General features: G+C 39.0%; 1 protein-coding gene across 2 annotated transcripts in view; it reads left to right on the top strand.

Annotated features, from left to right (window-relative positions):
• The first annotated feature begins 13944 nt into the window (after positions 1-13944).
• The window catches only part of MMP2 (matrix metallopeptidase 2), a 33213-nt gene continuing 21810 nt past the window's right edge, over positions 13945-25347 (top strand). The window contains exons 1-5 of one of the 2 annotated variants that reach the window (XM_009948795.2): positions 13945-14088; positions 18410-18636; positions 20185-20333; positions 22465-22593; positions 24192-24365. In XM_009948795.2, the coding sequence (XP_009947097.1) occupies positions 13945-14088; positions 18410-18636; positions 20185-20333; positions 22465-22593; positions 24192-24365 (823 nt within the window). The remainder of the gene's footprint in view (positions 14089-18409; positions 18637-20184; positions 20334-22464; positions 22594-24191; positions 24366-25347) is intronic. The other variant, XM_009948796.2, reaches the window with a different exon arrangement.

Here is a 25347-nt window from a genome sequence, read left to right as displayed (position 1 = left end):
TTTATTTTTACTACATTTGAAAAGTTCTTGGTCAAAACACAAAGGTTTTTGTTGTAAAGAACTCATAATGTTAAGGTTCTTAGTTACACAATTTTCCTTAGGATCTAGAAATTCCAGTTTACTACATAATGAGAACAATATTATTTTTAGCAGCATATTCTACACAAAAAGGACTGTAAAAAATCCATTCTCATTACTCACAGTGGGAAGAGACGAGAGGCAGTAGCTTTAGCTCTCAGGGGCTGGAAGAGGGAGAAGCATCGCTGGGCTGTACGATAAAAGGTTCTGCCCATGCTTCAGCAGAGTATATTACACATCTTCTAAAATATACATTGCTGCATAGCTCTCAGAATGAGAAGCAAGTAACAGACTTCACAACTAGTATTATATGCCAGTAAGAGGGGAATTATTTTTTCCACATAGCCTTGCAAATTCACACTTTCATTAAAGCAGTGTACCAACACTGGACAAGTTGACTTGGCCAGCCCAAACTTACTGTTTAGTGAAAGTAAAAAGTAGAACAGATGCAGTAAAATTTAAATCCAAGGTTTGGTGTCATGGAAGAGAAAAAGTCAAACTTCTTATAAAAGGAACTTGGAGAACAGCAAGTAAGAGCTGTACTGAAACCATATTTTAAAATTATTTTTATCCAGCTGAATGACAGAGCTTGTCACTTCTGTGTAGTATAAATGACTGAATAGTTGGGATGAGCGATAATACCATGGCAGATTGAGTCAAGCCAAGATTTGATTCTTAGCTCTGCTACCAATTCATGCAGATAAATCATTCAAAGTCTTTGTGCTTTGACTTTCCTGTCTCAGAAAGAAGATATTCAGCCTAGTTCACAGAGGTGTTGAAATGTTGATCATTTTTATGCATGCAGCAATGTGAACTCATCGGGTGAAAGGTGCTTGGGAAATATTAAATATTCTTCTTGCTATTATGCCTGCTTTCGTCTTCATACTGTTTATGAGTAGCGCTATTCTTTTGACTGAACTTCAGCACCTTAGAACTTAACAGAATAGAATTTACATTCTTTGCAATGATAAAAGCATTTAATTTTCTTCAAGCAAATATATTCCAATCCAGCATTTAAGCATATGACTAATCTCTTTTGTTTCACATGATTATTGAGTAAAAAAAAAGTGCTCAACTGCTTTGTCAAACTGAGGCCGTAAGAGCTTTTGCAAGAATAAGCAGCAATCGGCAGTTGAACCCTGTGATTTGAAAAAAGTTCTCTTCCAAATCATGAAAAAACTATCAATAATTTGGTTGCCATCCCACCAAAATGGATGTGGTATAGTATCTGTACACACAGGTTAAAAAAACCAAACCAAACCAAACCAAACCAAAAACAAAACCCCAAGAATTTCCCATCATGGTCTTGACTCTTCCTCTAGAACTGCAATATCCCCTGTTACATCTTGCTCTGACTTTGGAAGGGAAAGAAGCACTAATTGAAGTCTTAAGAAGTTTGAGGGCAGAGACAGATTCTTCTTGTCACCATCCTTACAGGGACGAGGTTTTCTTCTGCACTTTTATCAGGTGTGGTGCATTTCCTAAAACTATGAGAATCTAACACACCAACGAAGTCTCTGACTGTTTCTGCTGTCTTCCTGTTTTACACATCAGTAGTAGTTATACTTCTTACACAATCAAAAACCTGATCCAGGGTATAAGGAGGTTTGTGCAACCTATGAGGTATAAATTCATGAATTCTTCTAGAGCACCTGCAGTGAAATGAGCTCTATCCATGCATATTTCATTGATTCAGATCTGTATATTCACATTAAAAACAAACGATTGCTATGAATCAGTTCTCATGCTACCTGCAATAAACCAGAAAGTAATATAAACAGTGCATGCTTAGACTGGTTTTCCTGAGACGTTGTATTAGGTCAGAAACTCATCATGACAAGAACCGCAGTTTGTAATCTGCAACATTACAGATCGTTAGGACTTCAACTGATTTCAATATAAATAGGTCTCTCTGATCGGAACGAAATCCACAAGACAGAGGACGATCTTCCCTTCCCTGCCCCCTGTCATCAAAACTTTGAAATCTTGAGATATGACAGGCCAAGCAATCATAGCCCCAGCTCTGCACATGGTATTGGGAAACCCTAAAGATCTCATCAGCTTTATTGAAAAGAAAGATCTTCCTGATGAACTTCAGTGAAATAAATGAAAAAGGAAGTTTCAGTGCATACAAGCTAATACACATAAGAATCAGCACAGAACAATCTACAGGTAAGTCATAGTAAGATTGTATTAGTGAGCAACATATATGCAAATATTTCTTGAAATGGTGAATTCTTGGAGGGGAATCTAGGGCATTTCTGTCTGGAAGAGCTAATGTGTAAAAATCGCCAGTAGACATGAAATGCAAAACCCAATCAAGCATTTGAATAACTGGGACATCTGAAGAGCTCTCCTTCCCTCAAACTTAGGTACTATTAAGGTAAACAAAAACTAAATTTTGTCATCAGGAAAGGTATTGGATCAGTTCTTGTAGAAATAGGGTTAAGATTATCTTACACACAATTGTCTGCAGCAAATGCTGAGTATCACTGTGCTCACAGAAAAGGGTAGTGGAGAGGGAGGACTGGGTCTTGGGCGAAGTCTATGAAAAAGCTTCTTGTCTTAATTTACGAGACCTCTGTAGACCAAAATAAATGGTAAATCACTTATTTTATTCCCCAAAGAAGCCTAAACGTCCTACCTCCCCCTTGGGAACACAGAAAGTTGGTTTTTTAAGTTTACAGATTTCTGATCTGCAAATTACCTGAGAGATACTTTTAGACTGCAGGTACAAGCATCAGAGGAGTGGACAAAAGCTCAGTAAAGCGACATCCAGAATGAAAAGAGTGTTCTGGGTAAAACATCATGTCTCTTCTCAGGTGATGTGGACTGCCATTCCTAAAGCTACGCAGGAGATCAAGCAGAAAAAGATAATTAACTATGACTGTTCAGGCTGCAAAGACTCTCAATGTGAAAAGCTGAAAGTAAGAGGACTTGCTGCATTTTAAAGAATACCCCTTCCTGGAATAGGAATATGATTCCATCACAGATGGTAATGCTAAAAAAATAAATAAACTTAATAATACTGTACAGCCACTGCTGCACCATAGAAGATGGCATGTTTTCAGTAATGCCTTTTAATCCATCATTGTACACAGAAGTTCCCACTGCTTATTTTACTGTCATCAGAAAACATGTATTGATTTGCTTATGATCATAATTCCTGATTCAAATCTTTGTCTATTACATCACAGCGGGGCGTGGGGGTGGGGGTGGGGAGAAAATCCAGAAATAAACCCAAATTAAATCTCCATTTAGATTTCAGAGTAAAATCTTAAGCACTTTATTCTTTGAAACAGAGAAAAAAATATGTGATCCGGATTTTGTGTGCAGCTGCACACAAAATCCGGATCACGTATTTTCATATAATCTTAAGATCAGGAACAAAAAACCAGTACAAAACTTGTGCAAATGGCCCTAGAATCAGTCTTCCTGACAGAAAAATGTAGACATGCTGTATGGCCCATCGAGGTGCCTCTGGAAGTAGTTTAGCCATTTATTTGCCCTGCATTAATAATGGTCAAGTATGAAAGAAATTAACAGCTCGTAAAAAACATAGGAAGAATAATAAAAATGTTGAAAGACAAAAAGTTGGAATTTAATCCCTTTATAGAAACATTCTCGCTGACCATTAAAGTGCTGTCTTTATTCGGTCATTCCCATTAACAGCTAACACAGACCGCTAAAGGACAGGCAAGTGGTGCCGTCGGGTCAGGTTTTCCCTCTAATGGAGGTTCTCCTTTGAACTCAATACCTCCCGCCTAACCACTGAGGGCTGGTAGACTTTCCTCACTTCTCCCCTTTGGGATTCCCATGGTGCCCTTAGATCTTTCTCCTTTTTGGCATCTTTGAGGTTGTAATTCTGTTCCTGAGAGCTCCAAGATGATCCAATGACCTAGTACGTCTTGTTAAAGGAAAAGAAGCCGACCTTGATACCTAATTATAGAAGAAAGTAAGTCACTAAATAAAAGCCGCGAGCCTGATTTACTTAACAGCCTGCTTGAACAGCTCCTGTGACACATGCAGTGCTGGCAACTGCCTGAACAGTCTTGGTATAGGCACTGAACACACTTCTGCACATCTGAGCTCGAACATAATCCAACGTTTTTCTAGTACGATGCCACAAAATACTGCTCAAGCAGAGGAGAGTCTGCAATTAGATGATATTTACTTTGGTTTAACATTCTGAGAATGACCCAACCCAGACCCAGCTGCCTTGACAATGGCTGGACGTACAGTAACAGCCAGTGCTATTAAGACTCATATACAAATACATCTGCCAGCCAAACAGCCTTAAATAATCAAATAAGAGTAACAGTCTACTGTAGCAAATTGACAATAAAAACAAAAGAAAAAACTCCAGATAAAATTCCCCCATGACCGTGTCCAGGAATTTAATTTTAACAGTTTACAAATTGTAGTTTTAGCAGTTGGTTAAAGCACTATGTGAAAAGTTAGTAATATAAAACCGACAAACCTTTTGCAACATTACCAAGAGCAACCACTCAAGAAATCAAGTAATGTTTCCTTTCCAGGGAAGTTACTTTATATTCATAAAATATATTCATATTTTATGTTTATATCTAAGAAATTATTATCACTGTGAAGGCAAAGATGGTAACTACAGATGGCTGAATGATGTTCAAGATTTATCAAATATATTTTTCAGTAACTGCTGAAAAATCGTGAATCGTATTTTCCTATTGTTAAGCCATTTCTATAGCTAATAAATAAGACATTTCTGAATTTTTGCCAGCTTGCAGTGACTAATTTATTCAAATGCAATTTTTTCCATTATTCATCTCCCTCTCAAGGCAATGTTTTTGAGAGATCTTGATGTGATTTATCGACCAATTTCCCTTAGCTCTATTAAATCGTAAATTTTGTTTAATTTATTAGATTTTGTATATGTAGCAGGTAGTTATTCTTATTGGTTGGTTTTGTTTGTTTGTTTGTTTCTGATGGTAAGATCACAGATTGGCCTCCATACACAGGATGGGGAAACTTAGCAACTCCAAACAAGCTAATCCCACAGAAAGGAAGACACATCCTTTAGTAGACCAGACCAGATAATAAACCTTAAAATACAACCCACAATGGTAAAATCAAAGCCACAATGCCCGCTGAATCTTCACCCTGAGATGGCAGAGTAACCATCAAGACTATGAAATGAAGTCCATTCAAAGAACTTCATGGAAGTCACTGCAGTAACGGGACAGCAGTGTAAGTCCCCTTGATAAAAACAACATATTTGATAAGAAATTCAGGTGAATCAAGGTATACAGTAACACCAAATAAACTAAAACAAAATTCAACTGTCATAAGAAAATCGTGTTCCCTGGCACAACAGATTTAATCTACAGCAATATATTCTGCTCCATATTTGCTTAAGTTCAGTTATCATAACATAGGCCAGAAAGAAATGTGATTGATCAGTGTGCCAGGCTGAACTCTTCAAAAATACATGAATTTCCCCTACATCGTCTGAGTGCAAGCACTGCCTCAGTTCCCCTTTTTGTGAAATAAGAATTCTCCTACTGCCTGGGCAAGAGTCCTGGCGTGAGTACCTGATCCATACACAGCATTTTAACACACCATGTCTACAAATAAAAAATTAGTATAGAAGCATCATACAAATGTGAGTCCTTTTTTTTACCTACTAATACAGACATTTAAAATATACGAGGATTTCAGAAGGAGAAAAGGGGGGTAGGAGGGGGAATCAAATGACTGCAGACGCCTTGGCCTTACCATTTCTCCAGAGTCTATAGCAACAGGGACCTCTCTGTTTCAAAAAAAGCCCATTCTGTTTTCTGAATCTGCTGTGATGAAATGGAATTTGCATTCAGCATACAGCACTAGTGGTCAGAGGGAATCACTGTCTCCATCAAAGACTGCGCACTTTAAATCCTTTGCTAGTTCAACTGCTATATATTTGATTTTAATTAAAGTTCTGTCATGAATTATAAAAGACCAGATCTTCAAAGTCATTAATTAAGGCCCCTTGGTGTCTGAATACTAACACTATGATGACAAGTGAGATGTACAGTGCCTATCAACATGCGGCTGCACGGCAGCAGCAGCAAAGCAAGCAGAACTATTATTCTGACATGTTCAGGATTGCACTTGCCGATGGTTACAGCAAAGAGATCTCCCATGAATACAAACAGAACGGTGGTGGGGAACAGTCAAGCTTTGGCGTGGCGCTGTTTGTAAGTAATGTGCCTCTTCCCAGAATTTGCAAAATGGGTCGCTCAGTGAGGTACTCCTTAGGGTCTGCCTCTGAAATTTGAAAAGCAGGAGTTCCATAGCTCTGTACTATGGGGCTTAGGAGCTGATCATGCAATCACATCAACTTAGCTCTTGCTCTTACCATGTGCGTAGTAGTGGCTACCTTACTAGCTAAGGGCTAGATCCCGTTATCCTTACTCACATCTTTCACTGCAAGATGCCTCTAAGATCAACAGGCCCACTGACAAAATACGAGACAAGCCAACACCAACAGGGATGGCAGGATCTGTCCCCAGTGCTACTAATGATCATGTTGAGTTTACCAAACTCAAGCAAATACAGCAGCATCGAGACTTCATTCTTCTGCTGAGCCACCAGTGATGTGGAGTTTCTGTTCAAGGCATACGAATTCTGCACATTTTATCCACAAGATCCAGTTCATTTTCAAACATAGAAGCCAGTGGCCAGATGTCCCTCCCTTTCCCTACAAGTAGCCCCACTTATTTTTTTTAGACACTTTACAAAGTGAAATACAAAGGAACACGGAATAGCTAGGTGGTTTTCATATTTTGCAACTAGCTGGGCAAATTGCAATGGTTAAGTGATAACCTCATTTGTAAATCACTGCAGAATTGGATGCTTGAAAATAAGAAAGAGTTAATATGTGAAAAGGGAGTAAAAGGAGAAGTATAGAATCAGATACTAATAGTCATGATGTTTTAGTTTGAAATAATACAAGCTGATGCACTTCTTATGTTTTAAGCAGGGCACTTAGGTTTACATCAGAAACAACTCAGGTTTACAAATGCACTGTCCTCAGAGAACACTGATAACTCAAAACTAAAAAATCCTTACTCAAAATCAGCTTGACTGACTTTCCAAAATAAAGGTCTTCTCTGCAGCTGAAAGCTTGACACTAAAGTCTTTTTCACACCTCACTGCTGAGGAGCAGCTTGATCTTCTGCTTTCTCTCTACAATCCGCAGGTGGGGTGCCAGCCAGTCCTGTTGGAGCTAACAAGCAAGGCCCTTGAGGAAGCCAGAGCCATCTCCTCACTCAAGCTTTTTGTTCCTCAAGCAGCTTATTTTGCTCAATAGACTAACCTGATCTACTTCAAATTCAATAGCCCTACAAGCTAGAAGGGAGTTCTTCAGATTCGTTCTGACAAACATTATCAAGACACACTTTCTCAATATTCCACACTAGTCGTCCAATTTATGATCTCTATTATTAATTAATTGTTCTTGCATAGAAACTATTTCTTTGAGTATTTCCACAGTTCCATCACAAGGAATTGCCTTATATTGTGCTCCATTTATGGCACTTTAGGAATATTTCCCCATTCATATCCCCCACATTGTTACCACTAAACTATGTCCTTTTTAATGAAAGCATTATGCTTTCCATTTTACTGGCATAATTTTCACTAAAGACACATTTCGATTAGTGACTCTAAAAGTTAATAGGTCAGGCATAGGCTACTTACTATAATCAGTCTCTAAATGGACATACCTAAAATATGCATTTTTTTAATTATATCTAGTCTCTGTCTGAAATGCAGGGGTGACAAGCAGGCAATGACCAACATCAAACAGAAGTGTTTGAAATTAGTTTCTAACCAAATCTCAAAGGCTTTATGATTTCTGAACTAACTAGCTAGCAGAATGCTCAACAGCAATGAGTAATCAGAACACCCTAAAATCAAGTTACAAGAACTCACCAGATGTCACTTTATCCTACCAGATACTTGAAATCAAAATAGTTAAAACAGGTAAGAATTACATTGGGAAAATGTGTAGGGACAATAGATAAATTTATCAAAGGAGTCTGCATTTTAAACCTTCTCTAGACTATCTGGCACTGTTAAGAAGGCACAAAGAAGATTGTTCTGGCGACACATGTAGCTTTGGCCTGGGATTTTGCCCAAAGTAGTTCAGTGTATTTCCGCTGAACTAATTCACCCAACAGCAGCTTTGCAATGCCGATTAACACCAGCTGAGGACACAAGCATGAATTTCTGTTTCAGCAGAAGCATAATGAACAAATGCAACGGAAAATGCTTTGTTGAGAGTAACAGATTTAGTTAAAATTCATTTCTAATTTAGTAGCAAGCTAACAAATGAAATCCATGTGTCAATGGAACTTCACATCCTTAGGACGCAATATCCCAAACAGAAGGGTTGTAGAAACAAAAGCAAAAATATAATTGCTACCTTAAATACTGAAAATCACATCTGGTACCAACTGTTGACCCTTTGTACATTGTCCCGCTCTCACCCCTCTGTGCACACACATGCACACACTTGATTTCCAGCAGTTTAAAGACTCCCTCATGTGGTGGTCAGATATGGTGAATTCGATCACTGGAGTCTGAGCTAGGCACTGAACAAGCGGAGAGCATATCCAGATAATAAATGATGTGGATGTTTAAGGTTTACATTCTGTTAGGATCAGCCCTTCAACATACATGTCTTAGACGAGCTCACTTGCCTGCAATATGAGTTCTCACTGAAGTTATTAATCCTTTTGAACTCAAATGGGGACTGCTGTGACTAATCAGTGCTTCCTGGAGACAACTTTACTAAAACAGATAAACTACTAATATTATACGTTTCTCTGTCTCTACAGTGCCACATGTCTCCATCAGTCCACTGCAACAGACAGCCACTATTCTGTTACAGGTACTGAATGGCAGGTAGTTGGAGCTTACTACCTAGCCAGTGCCACACACCTGGAAGAATGTAGTCCCTTAGTATATTAGTACTATTACTTGTATCATCTTCAGCAGAGGTACTGCTAAGAGCAGGGGGTAGATAGGTGATTCATATACACCTCAGGTTCAGTGGGGCTTCAGTCTGACACCACGCTGGTAGCCTTGCTACTTTTTACTGCAGGGCCTACAAGTCAGACATGTGGCAAAATGCATTAAAATCCCTCCTTTAGCTTAGTCCAGTCCCATGCTTTCTTCTGTAAACTCTTTGGTTTCCTGGTACTTATAAATATCTTCCTCAGATAGGATGAAATAAGGCGCTGGAATGACGATCCAGGAGAAATTACGAACAGAATCTGTGCGAATGAGAACAAATCACAATGCAACCCTGGCAAACTGAGAAGGAGCTAAAGGCCTGGCTAAACTGGACCTGGGACAGCTGCATGGGCAGCTTTCCTGAAGCCCAGGGAAACTTTTCTATCACCTGAGGTTCAGGGTTTCCAGTCCCTTAGAAGTTCTGAGTGAAACACTCTGAGAACGACATTAGCTCTGACAATTGAATTGGTTATTTCTTTTCACAAATCCTGCTAAAATCAATGCAAGTCCACCTACATGAATCAAACTTCCATTTTGCTTCCTAAACTTGAAGCTATAAACTGACAGCACAGAACCTAGAATTAACAAATACAGGCAGAGGTTCTATACACATACCACAATGGTTTACTTGGAGACATACATCCCACTGCACCTAGTTACAGCCAGCTGACTCTGCAATCAGAGGATCAGCTGCTTTCTTGAGATCTTAATCATACTGATGATTATCTATTCTTCAACCTAGCAACAGGTTTCAACTTAAAACATGAAGCCCCACTAAGAATAAATCCATCGTTTTCCTGTGGTCTGTGCTCATTGGCACTCTGCCCAATGTACTCCCCTCTAGAATCACCAGGAAATCATCAGCTTTTGATAAAATTTTGGAATTAGTGACAGTAAGAGTTGCTACAGTGCATTTCTGGAGGGATGACTACTTTGCCAGCAAATTACCCAGGACACCATCTGAAGTCTAATCCTGAAACTGCTGAGTGCTCCTGAATAATTTCAAAAATAATTTTCTGAAACAGAAAAACCCTTTGATAAAAACAGCATGTGAATATACACAGTTATGTGTCTCTTATCACAGTCAGAGCTACTGAGATATGTAGCTTATGGCTCACAAGACATTATGATTCCCTTTTTACTGTTATTACTGAACTATGTCCTCAAAAGAGGCATTTGCCATCACAAGACTATGTGGGTTTTGCCATACAGTTCCTATTAATGCATGAAAGTAGGCATTTAGAAAGCAAATCTGGCATCTCACTGACGAAGTAGATGGTTTAAAATTTTCAGTATGGAGTGGTTCTAATCTGAAACAAACACAGTGACTAGAGACGAGCTTTTTATGACTCAGGAGAGATAAATTAACATATACACCAAATAAATATCTTACCTAATATGTCAGTTGTATGCAACCATTGAAATGAATTTTTTCCACAAATGCATAAAATCTGTAGTTGTAGTTACAACTGTAGTCATTTTCTGTAGCTAATCCAAAAGTAGCATGTATGTACATAGACAAAATACCTTGTAGAGTTTCAGCTCTTCCACAAAGTTGGTAGATGGCCTTATGTTCTCTTCTCAGGGCGGCTTCTTCCTCTTTTCTCTTTGTTTTGTATTGCTCCAATAATTCCTTAATTTTTAATTTCCAGGAATCTATTGAGAAGTCGCTAATTAATGTTAGACGTAATGTCTTCAGAGTGTGGAGTGTTGAGGAATGTTTATGCACTAAATATTAATAGTAGTTAAATCGTCAATCTGTCAATGTCAAAATACATCAGTTCAAATGTTTCAGAGTCTGCCTCCCTGGTTTTAAGCTTATCTAGTCCGAGAACATAAAACACGTCATAGCACGTCTTTTCAAATTCAGCAAGAATGGTAGCATCAGGGAGCAATTCGGGCTGTTACAGACCTCAGGAAGTCATCTAGCCCAACCTCTGGCTCAAAGCAGAGGCCTGCCAGCAGCAGAATTTCCCTACTTTCAGGATTTAGCACCACTGCATTCCTAGCCTGAAAAAGCAGCACCTCAGTAGCACACTGAGAACAGGATGATCCCATAGAGCTTAAAGAGAAATACAAGGAGATAAGAAACATTTTACCCAAATTTAGTTGTAGTATGATAGGACTTCTACTTTCACAAAGTGTCACCAGAGTTTATTTTGCTTTGCTTATCTGAAAGAGGGCACCTCAGCTAGGATCTCACAAACTGCCACTGATCTCATGTGCTAATGGAAGAGAATGCCTTTCACTGAATGGTCAGAAACTCAATATATCGGTTCACCCAGTACCATAAATCCAATATTCCATTGTGTATTATGTTCCTTAAATTGAACATAACTTGCTCAACTGCTCACTAGCTTAAGTAGTACCAGCAAAGCAGGTGACCAGCAAAACTGCAATCAAAGGTGAGAAGTTTTGCTGGTCTGCCTGGTTTTGGTTGCTTTGCTGATTTTTTGAGGAAATATATTCAGAAGGTGATCTCAACCTATTGTTGCTTCCAGCAAAGACAAGAAACAAAATACAGTGAGATTCTCAAACTGCATGGACCTCACAGTCCGGTCAAAAGTTTCCTCATCCATTTCTGATTTGACGTTCATTAAGACACACTGGGAATTAAGCATTCACTAGATTTCAATGAGGCTTATGAGTGCAACAGGAATGTGCCAGGACACATTTGGCTTTAAATGGCTTCACTGCAGTACCCTTCTAAAGAAAAGCTGCTAAGCCATCATAAGGTACATTAAAATTCTAATGAAAATTATGTGGTTCTTAAGCTTTAAGATTTACAGCAGTCCTTGACCTAATGCAGAGCACAGAGATAACTGCAGAATCTTGTGACACAACACGTAATATTTTTACTTGCTTAATGAAGGAGAAGTTAAGAGTAACTTGGCACATCTAGTGAAGGCTTTCACAGTCTTTGTTCTCTTAGTTTCACGTGGCCGGACACAAATATGAGCTGTCATCACAAACAAAGCAGGAGAGTCATTCCCCACAACCAAGTGCAGGGCTGGGGAAAAACCAGATCATATTTTCAGAACTGCCATTTATTAAGGCAACTTTTAGAAATAAATGTGTTTTTTGCTGATGGGGAAAAGCTAAAAAAGAAGGTGCAATTTCAAAGCCAAACCATTAGGGGAAAGTTGCTCACTGTAACTCAAGTGCTATTGGAATGATACATGAAAGGATGAGAGGGCTTAAATACGAAGCTACTTGCTTACAAAGAAAGCTCCATTCATGTACAAAGTTCCCATAACTCCTCTTTCTCTCTTGAGTGTTCAGTGCTGCTTCCCATGGCTGATTCACCAGAGGCCGTGCATACAGCTGCTGTACTGGGTTATCAATGGAACTGTATGGGCAGCAAAAGCTCCTGCTAAGGCTTTCTCTCAGCCCACCCTTTGCAATCCCTGCCTTTATATTAAGACCATTCAGTTCATGGACGATGGGGTGCAGTTAGCGAAAGAGCTTGATAGTAGCATAAATCAAAGAACTATCAATATTAACTATTTACAATCAGGTACCAAAGAGCAAATATCAAGCAACAGCAAAGTATTTCCTTTTTGCTAACAGCCCTATTTTGTAACAAGAAAGCTTTACTCTAACATTCATTGGAAAGCCACGACAACCTTTATGCTGCCATACAGCTCAAAGGAACCATGGTGGCTGGACTCACGTTTAATAGAAACTGTAGACACTTGGCTGGCCAGAACACAGTTTGCATTATGCAGAATTGCCAGCCTCTCATCTTAAAAAGACACAAGCCAAGCTCCTACATTAGGGATATTCAGCTTAAAAAAATATTCCACTAGTAGCAACATCTCAAAGCTGACAATATTACAAACGACACAATAAAAAGACTGTCCATGACAACGGCCATATTTACACCAACATTTCAGACTAAGGCAGCTGCACCAGTGGACCAAACACCCAGCATAAGCAAACCCTGAATTCTGTACAATTCCCCTGGCATCAATTATTGAGGATAATTTCTATTGCTGAATCTGCCTGATGATGTCTTACCCCGTAGATTAAGGTGATAGACTGTGCCTGTTGGTGGCAAAGCCTCAAGCTGGTTCTAAACCCAAACAAGCCACAAGAATCTTATGCAGAGCTCTGCACATTCTGCACAGAGCAGGGAGGGAGTGATGCTCTCGCCAAGTTCGGGTGAGCCCTGTGTACACAGACCTACAGTTTGTGGAGCCTAAGCACCAGAGGGACAAGAAGCCTCGCTTGGCTGCACTGGCCCGTACAAGACCTGCCTCAAAATCCATAATCAAAATATTTACTGTAAGGCACTGTGTAGGAGTGTAACCACATAGGACTAAAGCAGATCATTATGTCTGTGGCAAAAAATTAGGCTAAAAAATAATAAAAATACTTAGCCAGAAAAATAACGTTTAGGAATTTATTTCTTTTTTTACTTAAAAATATGTGGGACCCTTCATCTTCACGATTAAGTCAGATTTTGCTTTTTTCTGCTCTCTAGCACAACTAAATGCTTTCATATATGCAAATGAGGAGAAAATGTGGCCTCTTTCAGCGGTAATAAGTATCTGCCTGTTGCTACCTTAAAATCACAGCAATCACATCTGGTAACTGCCCTTTTCTCATGTTTCCACTAGTTTTCAGACTTCCTCTTGTGGTAGCTTGAGACTGCGCATCTGGATGTTTTAAACATACAAAGGAATTGCTAGAGCAAGCAAAAGAGAAAACGGTGCAGAGAGTTAAGATGTGCAGATAAGCAACTGGTGTACTGTGCAGCTAAAATAACAGACAGGCAGTGGGGGAAAAGCTTTTTCCAAAGAGGAGAGCACAAGTTTAGGCAGGATGAAGACTCACATTGTCTGTGGCTTCATTTTTAAAGTACTGTTAATCCAATTATATCTTTTTAACAAAACTTTAGCTGCACCATCACCAATCATTAAGTTTCCCGGAGACAGCACTCCCAAAACAGACAAAGAACTAGCAGTGGTAAGTGTTGGTTTCATCTTTGCTTCAGATTTATGTTGTTGTTTCATAAGCAGATGTTTCTTTCTTGTTTCAGCTGAGGTTAAGGAATGACTGTAGCGTTCTCTCCCTAGAGTCTCTGGAAGTGCTAGCTAGCTAGCAAAGGTATCAGCTTTCAAAAGTTAAAACTAGAGCCAAGTAATGTTTCCTCTCTTAAAATTTTTAAAGCTGGCAAAAAAGCTTTTTTCTTAAGTCTGAACTTACAAAGTAATTTCATTAAATTATTGCAACTATAATCAAAAGATTGCAATTGTAAGAGGGCAGAAGGGCAAATAAGAGACATCTAACTTTTTTACTTAAATCAAGTAGAAGAGAGGGCTGTCGAGACTCACTGAATGCATGTATTACAGCTTTCCGAAGTTTGTTTTCCAGATGGTTTACCGTTCACTGCATAAACACAGCTTTAAGGGACAATTACAATTGAAAGCTGGCTCAAGTTTCAGAAGCCATTGTGACTACTTTTGACTTTGCAAAAAAAAACTCATCAGAGGTTTACAGAAATATTTTCTTCCGAATTCAATCTGGAACAAAAAAAAAAAAAAAAAAGTTTGGATTTCTGTGACATTCGCAAATTACAGCTATAACTCTACAGCATTTTATTCTAACCTTATTTTAGCCCTGTGAACCTTCATAAAAATGACATTATGGGGAAGTCCATTTAAGGGGAGATTGAGATGGATTATCCTTATTTTAGCATGTAAATTATAGACATTTCTCTTCTTCAGCAGGAAGTCCATTTTAAGGAAGATTGAGATAAATTATTCTTGGTTTAGGACACAGAGGTCTGAAAGTTGGTCACTTTTCTTTAGGAGTTGGTGTGCCTCTTGGGAAAGCTTTCCAGGTTAGAGGAGGTCTGGGGGAGGGTAGAGAGAGAATTTCCAGATGGGAGCCGTGGTGGAAAGTCTAGGAAAAACAGACAAACAGACCCAAAAAGGGCACTCCTCAGTCTTTAACAAAACAAATCCACCCAAGGTCTTGCCTGAGCAGCACAGCAGCCAGGGGATGGAGGGGCAGTGCATGTGGAAGAGGAGAGTGGGGTCCCATATGTCTAATAGTAATTTAACCACCTTAAATAATCTATTTTCTTAGACATAGTCAGGCTTTTATTCAATAACAGTAACCCACATCTCCCCTCATCTCTGTTTCTCTCAAACAACCTATTTATTATGTGTACTCAGAGGAAAATTACAAGCTGGTTTAACACTGCAGTTCTTCTTTGTGTGTCTTGTAGTATTCTTGAGTAATGCTAACTGGCTGCCTTTCCCTCACACCCTCCATCAGAGCAGCCCCAACACTCAGCATCAGAACACAAATTGCTATGTTGCAGCTGGACTCTGGTTCATTAATAGGCTGGATCAGAATTCCAGATCACCACAGCTCCCTGCTGACTCTGGGGAAACTGAATTTTGCAGCCTAGGCCAAGATGTGGTTCACACAGACACTACATTTTCTTCAAGATTCTCTTCTCATAGAACAGCTGGTTATGTTCATTTCTCAATTTCAGTAAGATCTCCATTTTAGGAAAAACTGAGAGGGGTTAGCTTTTTATTTAGAATCCTAGCAAGTAAAATTCTTTACCATGCCTCATTTTATATGTTTGGTTGTATATCTTACTCCCAAACCTAAAATGACACGAGCAGCATCCTGCTTGTCAAATAAACTTCAGTTCTGATGCACAGTCTACATTGTATCATGGTACCTTATTGGGATATGCAAACAGACACATAAGAAAATACATCAAACTACATCAAAATTAAAATTGGGATAAGAACAGATCCTCCAGACTGGCCTGTTTGATTATATTCTTAATGCATTTCACGTAATCTCCCCATTAACTATGAGTAGACAGAAGCTTAGTGGTAGCAAAGGTGAAACCATTCTGTGTCCATTATTTGCCAGCACCACAGTCTCCACTGGAGAAATACCACACGAGAAGTAAAAATCACAAAAACCAGGCATAGTCTGTGCTTAGTCAGTAGGTGAATGGAGGACCTTCTGAAGGAAATGGTGTAACATCTTGATTAATTCCTTTTTCTGAGTAAGCTCTGAACCATTTCCTATGCAGGGTAGATGAAGCACGTCTGGACTTAATGAGGAGGTGGTGAAATCCAGGCTTGACCAAATGCAGTCATCAAATATTCTTTGCTACATTTTGCTGATGTATTGGTCTTACTCCCAGTCTCCTGGGTGAACTTCAGTCAATTCATTAGATCTGTAAAGCAAGGTTTCCCTCAGGAATACTTCCTGGCACAAGAACTTAAACATGCAGTCATTTTGTCAGGCTTCTGGTAATCCACATTTAGAAATAATTGTCTCTGATGTTTCTGATACATTTTTGGCAAATACACCTTTACATTATTTAGGGTGTTTTCCTACCCTGGATTTGTAGTTAATATTCTGGATACAGTACCTGAGAGATCCTTCTTCCTCCACTACAGACAGTTTTACTGGAAAGACCAGTAACTTGCAACCTTCTTGTCTAACAGCATCATTGGCAAGGGCATCTCTCAGCTCTATACCACACCAAGCACCAGTTTCGGTGGCCTGTCCATCAGTTTGGGAGTACTTGCCACTTGACATGGATGTAGCTTTTCTTTTAGAGCTAGGCATAAAATACTGCAAATGTAGACTTGAGTGTGGAGTTCCTGAAATCTCTGTGCAAGAGAATCATGATTCATTTTACAGGTTAATGCCTACAACTCCAGACAGTTTAGAACCTGTGAAGGAAAACAATTAGGTAATGATACATTATTATCATTATAGAAGCACTCAAACGAACATAATCTTCATAATCCATTTATCTGCTCCTCAATGAGGATATAAATTCAGCAATCTAAAGCTGTATGTAATCTAAACAGCGTGACTGAGCCTTATCTGTGCAACAGTCAAAGCTAAGGCAATAGCTTCATGAAGCTACAGGTTTTCTCACACTCAGTCTGGATCCAAACCCTCTAGCTAGCCAGCAGTCTGTTGTGGGGCCACATTTGTTAGTCTCCAGTTAGGAACAGAGTTGATAAAGGATTTTCGGCAGTTGCTGAAGATACAACTTCTTGTTGCTCTTTCATTTGAATGACTACGTTTTTATGGCAGGTTTCACCACACACTAGAGACTGCCAGGCATTCCCTCAGGGCTGGTCCCTACCCCAAGAAGATCACAGTTATTCTGCCAGTCGACACTGAACTTATGGTCAAAAATACTGAATACTAAACTGTTCGTGTGATTTCACTTGTGCATTGCACAGAAGGTGGGGACCATGTATGGATAATCAGGACCACAGCTGTTTATCTACACTTTAGTTTAACATAACTACGAAAGTTACCAACACACACCTGAAAGACATGGCTGCTTAACTGGAACAATTGCCAAGGAACAGACAAACCCATTGCTCCTCTCAGATTAGAGGCAGCAGCAAACAACAGACAGACCTTTTTTTTTAACTGCACTACACCTGCTAAGTAGGCCACAGGGATCAAAACTGATAGTGGAAGAGACTTGGGTGGGTATTGTTTTAGATAACAGATGAAAATAATGGAATTTGTACTGCCTTGTTGATCCTCTATGGCCACTGTTTTCTAAAGAGCGATAATTTTGTGACCTGCCACCATGGTTGTATCAAAAAGATCAGTCTGGCCATAATCTGCTGAAGCATTTGATGGAGTTTTAAGTATGCAGATATCAATTAGCTGCAGTGTCCAGGCAACTGAGATGTTACCAAAGACCTTCTTCCTCAGGTCTTTGCAATGTTTGACTCAAAAGCAAACACACACAGCATTCAAAAAGCTCAAATAACTCAAATAGCAGTTTGAATAAACAATGGGGTTTCTTCCCTTTTCAATTAATATGGTCTCATTTGTGTGGTTGCTTTGATACCTTGACAAGTTTCTCAATAATCCATAGAGTCTTCCAAGAAAAAAAAAGTACACAAAATCTAAAACTGTAAGCAGATTTATACATCATAAAGAAATGAAAAAAGATAAACCCATTTTTACTTTGTAGTTCTACATTAAAGCTCTACACTCTACTTACTAATAAAGCAATTCATTAAGTAAAGGTGACAGCTAATAGAGGAAATGATTGCTTAATTAGCAATGTTGTGTGATCAAGGATGGTTTGTGTCAATTAAAGAGATTCTGCTGGTCTCTCAGTTACTAATAATAGCAATTTTGAAAAGAAAACTTGCAAATTATAGATGGAAAGCTAACATGGAATTACAGTATTTATTTGTAATGATTAACTATTTCTTTTATGAATTTTAAAGTCTTTGTTCTGTGCTTTTTTTTCAAGCAATACCTGAATAAATACTATGGGTGCCCAAAGGACAATTGCAATTTATTTGTCCTGAAAGATACTTTGAAGAAAATGCAGAAATTTTTTGGCCTGCCTGAAACAGGAGATTTGGATCAAAATACAATTGAGACAATGAAGAAACCCCGCTGTGGTAACCCAGATGTAGCCAATTACAACTTCTTTCCAAGAAAGCCAAAATGGGAAAAGAACCATATAACATACAGGTACTGGCTAGTGATGTTGGGTTTTGCTCACATATAACCATAATGCTTTTAAAAACCAATCAAACAAGACACTTAGAAGTGGAGTAGCTGCTTAGAGGGAGAGACAGTATTTCTTGAATTAGAATCTCTTTGTGCTTGGATAACTACCAGATGCTTTAGCAAAGACCTCTGAAATTTCAAATTGTAAAATTTCAGGAATAATCATCTAAAGATCAATTTTATGGTTCTGGTTGAGACTAAAGAGATTTTGGTTTTACTCTTCGCTCTGCTGCAAGCATCCTAAGGGAAATGGACCAGGAGTATCTCACCTGCCCATCTGCTCAGCAGGGACCACAGTACTTAGTGACTGCAGAGGCCATGTAGGAGGACAAACTCCTCTGCATTTGGCAGTCATAAAAATGGAGGTCGAGGAATAAATTCTGAAATAAACCAATCATATTTCAGCTATATACAGACATGATTTGAAGCAAACCTATTGCAATAGGTTTGGCATGTTTTCATTTCTTACTCTACTCTGAAGAGTCAGGAACCAATATAGCTCTCATTGAAGTCAGCAATAAAAAAAGTCTCACTACCTTAGGTGGTCCAGGAACAAACTTTTAGCACCAATGAGAACAAACAGCAGATTTGTCTTAGCCGCTTGACTTAGTCTGCTGCATCCTCACAAGTTACACTCAAAGCATCCCTCATGCTGTGACTAGCTCAAGAAACACTGATAAAACCTGTGGCAGCTCTCACGACCCCCGCTTGCTGATGTGCTTCCTCTGATTCTTCCTCATTCTCCTTAGGTACAAAGTAGTTTCCCTCACCATGCACAGCCCCAGAAGCAAAGAACTGGAAACTTGTCTTTACATGGAGGTTAGCTGGCTATAATATAAGGCGCTAAGAAGCCCAATTAAAACATATGAAGAAGAAGAAAGTGACACGCTTAAGAGTTTGTCCCTTTCCCATGTCAGCCTATGGGTCTATCTTACATGCTTTTACCTCCTATTTCCCCATATATCTTATTGCCAATATAATCAACACATTGGTAAAGGATTAGCATTCAAGTGGGATGAAAAAATATACAGTTAACTACAACAGTCAGGGAGAAGGGCTGTTTTTCTGTTACTATTAAAGAGCAAAACAATCCATACTTCAAACTTTCAGAACATTATTGAGCTCTTTTTCTGGCAAATAAATTTTATACATCAAGATGTGCTTGTATGTTCACATCTAAAGGGACAGTAAAGGGATGGTATGACTTGCCAGGACTTCAGTGCTGATGCAAAACCCTGATATTTTGTGCAAGGCCCACTGCCATGCAGGCTTTACAGCCACTGGCTATATAATTTTCTTCATGCTGCTGCATCAATTCCAAAGGAAAATAAATAGTAAGCTCCGCATCCAAATACATCTCTGAATCAAAGGAAAGTGTTTAGATCTCTCTTGCAGCAATGTTACCTCTTAACCAGTTTCACTACTGAGTCTACCCAGCATTTTGATTAGTAATCAAGAAATACTGGGAGGCGGTTCATGTGTTATTTAACTCTTCCTTTTACCTCTAAGGATTATCGGCTATACCCCAGATTTGGATCCTGAGACAGTAGATGATGCCTTTGCTCGAGCCTTTCAAGTCTGGAGTGATGTCACACCACTGAGATTTAACCGAATAAACGATGGAGAAGCAGACATTATGATTAATTTTGGCCGATGGGGTATATTTTTCTATTTTTACATATGTTTTTGGTTTTGTTCCTTTCATTAATTCTTAGTATTGGAATGATCTACCCTAAGTAGCACCCGTGAGCCTTTCTGGCAAACCTTGTCCTAGTTTGCACTTGGCTTATACAGGCTAAGATCTAATTTCACTAAGATTTTTATTTTCTTTCCTTACACATGAGAGAGACAGAAGTATTTATACAATATCCTTATGCTGTATTTGTCTTTCCAAAAGAGAATCGCTAGAGGCAACATTTTATTTTTAAATTTACAAATCAGAAATAGAACTGGGAAATATTGGTACAGATCTTCAGATGATGTGAGCTGGCTTCCCGCTACAGAAGAGAATGGAATGCCATCATGCTGTTTATTTACAGCTCTGTACTTATTTTCTAGTGATATTGATGGAGGTCCTAATATATTGGAACTTAAAAATGGCATTGTGGCTTTCAATTTTGACTCCAGAGCTGGTGTCTGTCCTTCAGCACAGCAGAATGCAGGCTTTCAATGCATTCTTTGGTCTTGAGGAATTTAAAAATATGGATCGTAAGCTGAATTATGGTTTCAGTCCAGTTGATGATAGGTGACTTGATTAATTTTCGTTGTACATTCCTTCTCAATTAATTTTGGTTTCCCCTGAAAGAATGCTTTTAGCTTTTCAGTGTAAACCTGAGGCATTTTAACTTCTTACGGGCAGTCACAGAATTTTTAATACTGATGAAGGTACTTATGCAGCCAGTCACCTGGGAGGTAGACTTTGGAAGTAAACAATCCAAAGAATAACTGAGCTCTTGGTAAAAGCGTCCATTTCAAGCTGGTTTTCTTTGCTTTAGCTACTGATGAGTTGACCTCAAAAGCTTCAGAGATTCTGTACAGAACTCAAAATGTCAGATCTTCATCCAGTCTGGCTTGGTTCACAAAAAAGAAATCTTACAAAGCAGAACTGTTTCTGCTGGGTTTAGTGCCTGCTGGTTACAGTCAGCTCAGAAACAGTGGGAGAAGAGCTTCTTCCACATTCATTCATTCTTACCACTTTACTGCATGTTAGATTCACAGGAGCTGGGACATCCACAAGGTTTTTAATTTTCAAGCTTTCTCTTAAGCAAAGGATCTACTTTGAAATAAATAGGAGTAAAGCATCTAATCCACGTCAAAATCTTGTGCTCAACAACTGACACACTAGTCTACTGAAATGAATGAACCGAATTAGTATTAAGAGAGTGACACCAGCATTAAATCAGTGTAACAGAGTAGAGAATCAGGCCTGTGTATTTAGGGCTTCTGTTAAATGGCAAGACATCAGACCAAAAGGCCTGAAATGATGCAACTGGAGATGCTGGCTGCCAGCTTTGATGCACAGGTCAGTGTGGTGAGAAAGCTATGAATACCAGGGTTATGCCCTTGCCAGCCTGCCTTACCCGCATGCGGTGTACTTCCAAGAAAAGCCTACAGTGTAATAACAGGAAAGCTACTTAACCTGCTGTTGCCCTGTGAGCTGCCTGCATCTCTGAGTGGTTGATAGGGAGGAGGAATAGGCTCATTCACAGGACTCAGGGCACTGAGTAAGAGCTAGCTTTCCAGAGGCTCACTACTGAGGCACTCGCCTGATTTGCTTTCCTGCTTAAAGTAGCTGGCATCCTGCACAAAGAAAAGAGCACAGCAGTCTGAGGTGCAGCAGCAAAGAGTAGCCTGCAAAAAGAAATCTGCCTTTACTTTCCAACCTCTGTGTTGGAGACTGATACAAATTATCTGAAAATACCCCTCATCTAGAATGTTTATTTTACAGCTCCCTACCAATCTCCATTGCGACTTAGCAGTGTGTATGCAGCCATACATCTAATGTACAATATTTCACTGTTCTTCACTGTCTTTGATTCCTTTCCACAGGACTCATGAGACATAAAATAACACGCTGTGACAACTGCAGTACTGACACTTAATGTTCTTTGTAAGAACTGGCTTCCTCTCTTCTGGTTCAGTCTTGCCAGCGCAACCCATACTAATAAACTCACTCACTAGAGTATTCTGCTGTTGTCTTGGATGGAAAAGTACACATGATAATCATCATTCATGTATAGATGTTGAGGTCATTAGAAACTGCTCTTTTTTGTCTGCTTCCTCCTGCAGAACATGGTGATGGCTATCCATTTGATGGCAAAGATGGTCTCCTGGCTCATGCCTTTGCACCCGGGCCAGGAATTGGAGGAGACTCCCATTTTGATGATGATGAACTGTGGACTCTTGGAGAGGGGCAAGGTACCAGACTTTTTAATGTTTCAGAACATATGGCCTGCTGGCTGCTATGTTCTAATGCTGTTTCAGGCACAGCACTAAACCGTTTCATTGTCACGTCAATAAACGTTAGGGGATGAAAGTTAATTTACACAATCTACATTGTTCTCTACAAAATGTTTACGTAATTCCTAAATAAATGCTTCTTAGGATTTCCCTTTCTGTTCCTCTACTGTTGCCCCTTGAAAAACGGAATTAATAATAGGCCTGATACTGCACAACCTTCATGAATTGGGGGAAAGTACAAAGCCATGACTACGATTTTTGAATGCTTCAGTTCTTAGGGACTCAACCTACAACATCCTTCAGTTCATTTGTAAGAGGCAGAACAAACAGTGCTTTTCTGCTCACATACCCTTTTTACGATGACCTAAGCTGTGGCTCCGGTTGTTAAAAATGGAACAGTTCACCTGAGTAAGTTTTTTTATACTCATAGTATCTGTCAAAACCAAATGGAATATAAATTCCTTATGCTGATGACTGACATCAAACAGTGGATTAACATCTCCAAGAATTTTTAACAGGCAGTTTGCCATACCCTTTAGAAGAAAACAACTGAACTCCAGATAGTATCACCTGAACTAGAAAAACAAGACCAAGTATTAGTAGTCTGGAATCTCTTTTTTCTACTTGAACTTTGCCACAATCATATAGTACTAATTATAATTACTGTAAAATAATTTGGAAAACAGAATAAGAATGCAAACTCATGTTTGCCTTACATTTCAAATTCTAGTTTTCTCAGCTGTCCTCCCACTGAAAAATTAATTGAACTTTAATACAAATATAGTCAACTTCCTTCTGTTTGGCTTTCTTTTAAATTCAGTGGAAGCACTGACTGGTAGCTGTACTAACTGGCCTGGATCCCTGCCTGAGACTAACAACGAACAGGAAGAAACTTTTCCATATTAGTGGAAATACTACACAAGCATCCAGTTAGTTAGTGCCATTAAAAGAAATGCTATGGATAAGTGAATTATCTATACAGAAACATATATTACAGCACCAATACTGTAGTCTTAAGACCACATGTGACAAACTGAAATAAAACCTAGGATCTGGGTGTGTCTGTATTACCATCCTGTCCCCCAGTGCTGCAGCAGATCTCACTCAAGTCAAAATGGAAATACCAAAGTGGTTTATGAGGCACAAGGCATGTTCAGCTCATGCTCAACTGCTGCCTGGAACCTTTCAAACTATACTGAACATTTTAGACCATATTACCAAAGAAATTAAATTACTAAATGTATGAACAGCATGTTTATAAGTTTGCTTGCCATAGTAACAACAACATATATATTTCTGGGGGCTGATTCTTAGGACTGTTCATTCTGACACTTCACCATGAGTAATATCCATGTAATTCTTTCAAAAACACCAGTTATTATTTCAGCTATGATCATCTTGCCAATAGACAAACCAGCAGCATATTGAATTTCAAAGTGGAAATTCAGACTGCATTTCTATACCAGTATCCTCCAGGCAAAGATGTCCAGAAACCGTACGGGTTTTTTTCTATCAGTTGGTGGCTAATTTCACCACTGCATTTGTTCTCTTTGTAGTGGTTAGAGTGAAGTATGGAAATGCAGACGGTGAATACTGCAAATTTCCTTTCTGGTTCAATGGCAAGGAATACAACAGCTGCACAGATGCAGGACGCAGCGATGGATTCCTCTGGTGTTCCACAACCAAAGACTTTGATGCAGATGGCAAATACGGCTTTTGTCCCCACGAGTGTAAGTAGATCGTTGTTTCTACTGTGTTTTTTTCCTGGTAGACTGTTCTCTATTTATTTGCCTATCTTCTCCTCATACTTTTGCCACTTCTTTTCTGGCAGATTTAGCTTCACTGCTCTTTAATACCTCCTCAGTATCTAAGCAGACAAAATTCTGTAAAGGATCCCTTGGTGTAGGAGAGTTTGTAACTGATGACGGACGACCCAGGCCAAGGCCTTTCTCTAAAAACAAGGACATACTGAATAACATATGAAGCAATGTCGGCCCCCTATATATACATCAAAGACACTACAGTTTGAGTTTCACAATCCAGGAAAGACTACCACCTTTTAGCATAAGGATAGGGGCACATTTGGAGATGGAGCACACTAAATGACAGAAATCTCTCCCTAAACTGCAGGCCATTCCACAAACAATTGACATCGAACCTCCTTCAAGAGCAGTAATTGACAAAAACTAGCAGTTAAGGATGAAACCCATTAAGCCAAACCTCTATAACTTTGCATAGCAATTTTACCAACTGGTAGCCCAGGTCCTTTGAGTCTAGGAGCCCTTTTAGTACAACATGACACTATTATTGTCATAAATCACCCTTTAAATGACCTCATACTGCTTTTCAAAATAAAAAACATGGAATTTTAAATAAGTATCTATGCTGGTGCAAAGTTATTTCTATGTTAGTACATTGCCAATTGCTAGCCAGGAAAGCACTCACAGTCTTAGAATTTAGGTTTTTATTTTTAACAAAGGTCTTAGGACTCTTACTCATGAAGCAGTGCCAACAGCTCACTTTAGATACAGGAATGACACTGTATTTCAGAAATCGTAACGCTATCAGTATCTGTGCAAAACCTAGAGGGTCTAGGAAAGCTAAGATCATGCTTAATTTCTAAGTTTTTGGAATGCGAACGGAATCCTTTGTTTCTCAAGCAATTTATTTCATATTTGGAAACACTCATTTACAGATTAGACGGTGTGTGTA

This window comes from Leptosomus discolor, chromosome 8, assembly GCF_034619465.1.
Source record: "Leptosomus discolor isolate bLepDis1 chromosome 8, bLepDis1.hap2, whole genome shotgun sequence".
Lineage (NCBI taxonomy): Eukaryota > Metazoa > Chordata > Aves > Leptosomiformes > Leptosomidae > Leptosomus > Leptosomus discolor.
The sequence above is the reverse complement of the archived record's forward strand: the minus strand, read 5'-3'. Positions and strand labels throughout refer to the sequence as shown.